General features: G+C 42.2%; 1 protein-coding gene across 1 annotated transcript in view; it reads left to right on the forward strand.

Moving 5' to 3' along the window:
* Positions 1–1,153: 1,153 nt before the first annotated feature.
* The window catches only part of LOC118321971 (GTP-binding protein REM 2-like), a gene marked incomplete at its 5' end in the record, with an annotated part of 4,646 nt that continues 1,331 nt past the window's right edge, over positions 1,154–4,468 (forward strand). The window contains 3 exon segments of the mRNA XM_035653547.1: positions 1,154–1,466; positions 1,623–1,696; positions 3,159–3,336. Coding sequence (XP_035509440.1) covers positions 1,154–1,466; positions 1,623–1,696; positions 3,159–3,336 — 565 coding nt within the window.

Consider the following 4,468-nt stretch of genomic DNA (forward strand, 5'->3'; position numbering starts at 1 on the left):
GTGTGTGTGTGTGTGTTTTAGGTGGGTGGTGGTGCAGGGAGAGGGCGTCCTGCATTCAAATAGCTTTCTAATTTTAATCACTAGTTCAAATTAAATCCAACTTTTGGTTATTTTTGCCTCTCCAGCGTCAATAGAACGCTATTAAACTATGTCAGTTTATATAATCACAGTTTATCAGTTGACAGTGTGAAAGGTCTCCTTCCTGGTGACAAATCCAGCTCTATGTGGCTCCACAGGTCTTTTAACTAATTATTCTGGGTTGTCTCTGCAAAGCTTTTCTGTTTTGGTTCACTCTCACCAGGCGGGTGGAAAAGCTCTGAAAGCCAACTGTATGCTAACTGAACTGTTTCTAATTTATGAACCACTTTATAATGCTGATTTGGACATGTGAATAAATAATACAAAGTGTTCTTCAATAAAAAAAACAAACCTGTATGCTAGCTAACCAGCAATGGCAGACCAAAGAGGTGGTGGAGACCAAAAAGAGTGAATGTTGGACTTGTCTTCATCTGGAGGACACAAACTCGACTCCATGTCAATGCTGATGTTGCTCTGTAGCCCATCTGTGTATGAAGCCAACCACTTGCCAGTGAGCTTTAAAGGTAAACATATGTCAGTGTTGTGTTTACAGCTGGTTCCCGCTGGCAGAATTGTTTATTGTTGGTTTATAGGGGCACGCCACCGATATTACACTTAAAGGTCAGCTCACTCACTCTGTCTGTGGAGGAGCTTTGACATTTTAATTTGAAAATGACCCTGATGACGTCATCAGAGTTCATTTGGACTTGGTTTGAGACACAAAAGCTCTGTTATAGCCTAAACTGTGGGCGTGAAGTTTGAAAAATGGGCGTATTTGGAGGCAAGGCAAGTCTACAGAGAGACGTTGTTGAGTTGTACGGATTGTAGGATCCCGTGTTTTTAAGCTTGATTCAAACAAGGGACTGAAAGGCAGGACAACTTGGCCTAGATTTCTCTGACTTTATGGAAGTGCAATAGCAATACTAAATAGCTGGAGTATCACACCCATCATGCAAAGCAGCCTTTGGGCGCTGGCTTTTTTAGTATTTTTTAAGAAACACCATATTTGAATAGAGACTAGCTTTAAATGTTATAAAGTGAAGAGAGTATCCCTCCGTGTTCCTCTCTCCTGCAGTGTGACAGTATGACTCTGTCCAGCACCTCGGCTGTTCGCAGAGGAAGCACTCCTCTGCCAATTAAGCACCAGCTCAGACGAGAAGAAGCTGTCCACGATGACTGCGATTGGGCGTCAGGTGCAGCTGGACCTTCTGCTTCACCAATCAGCTTCAGCCCAGCCTTGGATGACACTCTGACTGTGTCTGTGGAGGGCGGCAGACCTGATGGGCCTTTAAGAATCGCCCTACTGGGGCAGAATGGCGTGGGGAAGTCTTCTCTGGCCATCGCCCTCGCTGGAGACATGGACAGAACAGCGTCTGTGGATTCTGAAGGTACAAAGCTGTGTGTTTGACAGGACTAATACAGAGCAGTATAATGCAGTGGAGAGGTGGCCCGCAGTGGCATTGATTTTACAGTGAGCAGCAGGTAAATAAATCACAGCACCCATGTTCCACCTGAGACCTAACTGCTGCTCTCCCTGTCCTTAGGGGAGGGTTATGTGCGCACAGTCACCGTGGATGACGAGGAGAGCACCATCATTATCTATGACAACTGGAGACAGGTGAGCCAAACAACACTTCCCCGTTCCCATGTTCCCTGCTCCCTGCTCCCTCATTAGTCCACCGAGGCCTCTCTGCAGCTGTGTACAGTGGGCTCGCCTGCTTTTTGGCATTTCACTCTGGTATATATATATATATATATATACATCTGGACTTGGCTGCTGCATCCTTGGATTGTTTGAAAAAGGAGTTTAAATGTTGCTTTTCAGTTCGGAATCTAAATTTACTTATTCTATATTGTATTTTTGTTAAAACTATTTGTGTGCTGCACATGATAATAATGTGCTTCACAAGTAAGGAGGTAAGCTCGGGAAATAATTCCTGGATTTTTAGCTTAGTTCATAGAGAACCAACAGCATCCGTGCATCAATCCATTCATACATACATACATTGGGCATATCCCAGCATGCACTGTGCAAAAGGTAGGGTACACCTTGGACAGGTTAGTAGTACAACTACAGCATATAGCATAGGAAATGAGATTAAAGGGAAAATATATTGTTGTACACCAACAGTGTAAACAGATGAACAGATTCTTACTGCATATGTAGCATATTTCAGATGAGTTTATCTTGTATATCTGGAACTCGTTGCATTGTTTATTATACTTGACAGTGCTGTAACAAAAAAACGATGCCAAGCTCAGAGAAATGCTGTGGCCAAAAAAAGGACAATAAATCTACTGCATCTGCATCCGGTAGACTGAGGAAAGCTCATTATCAGGTTGTTTTGCACACTTTTCCCCCTTTTCCCTCGAGTGCAGTTCAGAGGCATCTGTGTGTGGACGTGTGAGAGAGAGAGAGTGAGAGAGAGCAGATGTGCCAAATGACTACATTAATATTTCTGATTTAGGTGGATGTGTGAAAAAAAGAAAACAGAATTCACACACTTGCGAAAAACAGTTTTTGATGTGGGGATTTTTATGTGTTACTCTTTGGATAATGACTGATATTTGTTGTGAGAGACACTGCAGTGATCACCCTATAAAGAGTTTTCTTATATAAGTGTAGTATTACGTCTGTTCCTTTGGTCTGCGCTCAATTCTGGACCTAATCAAAATTAAATGAAAACTCAATAGACCATGGCAGCTAAAGACCGGCTGAGGTTTTGTCAGTTGTTCTACAGTGTGAAGGATTCACTCAGGGATATTTTATTTTTAGGGATTTTTGTCTGTGTCATGCTGAGAGAGGATGAGTGTGTGTCTCTGTGTGTGTGTGTCAGCAAGATTTTGAGTTGTACTGCATTTTCTGTTATCTACAGTTATCTGCAGTAGTAATTTCTCAGTAAACCACAGGGGATTTTAGCTAGAGCACTCAAATGTCTCTTTTTCTGCACATAAGGCTTTGACGATAACATTTATGAGAGCGAAAAGTCAAAAGTTCGGTCCCTGTCCTGACATCTCGCTGTATGTCTAAATGGCAACCACAGTATTGTAACGTGTGTCTGCCTCTTTCTGTCCCTCAGGACCTCTCGGCGCTGCTGTGTGAGGTGTGTGTCCTGGTTTTTTCGGTGACTGACAGGCGTAGTTTCCACCGCACTGCTCAACTCCGACTTCTCCTGAGGGAGACTCAGCCCCAAACTCCCATCATCCTCGTTGGTAATAAGAGTGACCTCGTTCGCACACGTGAGGTCACCTCTCAAGGTAAGTTGAACTCTTACCATATTGGCCTTATTTTCTTCCATTGTGGCTTTTTTCGCCACGGTTGGTGTTGACATTTTCATATCTTCATCTCTGTTGGTAAACACTAACGTAGAGTGAAATCTGTGAAAATGTAAATGTCAGTGTCTCAGCTCCATTGCAGTGTGGGAGTATGAAGGAAGTCGCAATTACAGTAAAAGCAGGAGAGCATTCACTGTGAGTGCGACGTTGTACTATTACACAGCCTGTAGATGGAGTACGTCCCAAAACTTTGGTATTTCTCTACAATATTAAATATTTATGTCTAAATACACAAACAAAGTTAAAGTAAACATCCATAGTTATTCTTTATTAAGAGTATAGAGTTGCAAAGTGAAAAGGCAAAAGGTACAAGCCTGTGTGCATACGACTCCCATGGTGCATTTTGGCAAGACATTCTGTTATCCACTTACAGTGCTGAGATGAAAACATAATATGCCTCTGAAGTCAGTTCAGTTTAGATTTTTGGATCCGTTTAGGGCGGCACATTTTGTTCTCTATGATGAACCATGCTGAATTTGCTACAGCTGTGACTGGCTTCTTCTCTATAGCAACAGCGATCGAGGCTTATGGGTATTGTAGTATTTGGAACCGTTTGCCGTGACTAAATGATGGAACTAGCGGCCCCAATAACCACAACAATCCTGACATTGGTATTGCTAAATTCTGATTGATGCATAGAAGTATGTGAGCATTTTTGTGAACCCCGCCCACTTCGACCCTGTGAGAAAAACAAAGACATCCAGAGATCTTTCATTTAAAATAACCAAAATGTTCCAACTGTGGCAGACAGCAGTGTGTTGTTGTAGGACCCCATCAATCGTAGCAAGAAGTTAAATATATTTTCATGACCTTTAAAGTAGTTTACAATGTGTACAGTTTACTGTCTTTGTCTCGAGCAGTCATTCTCATGCCCCCCCGTTCTACAATGTTTATCTGTCGTTAATGATAGGGTAAGCAACTAATAAAAGATGATCCAATTTGAATTTCAGAGAAATAAAGGTCATCACAATAACATCAGCAAACTCTAGTTTGTTTATTTTCCCTACCTAAATCACACTCAGTCAACAAGCTGTTTTTAAAGGTCCAGTGTGTA

This window comes from Morone saxatilis, unplaced genomic scaffold (genome assembly GCF_004916995.1).
Source record: "Morone saxatilis isolate NCDOM2014 unplaced genomic scaffold, NCSU_SB_2.0 Contig12, whole genome shotgun sequence".
In the NCBI taxonomy this organism is placed as follows: Eukaryota; Metazoa; Chordata; class Actinopteri; family Moronidae; genus Morone; species Morone saxatilis.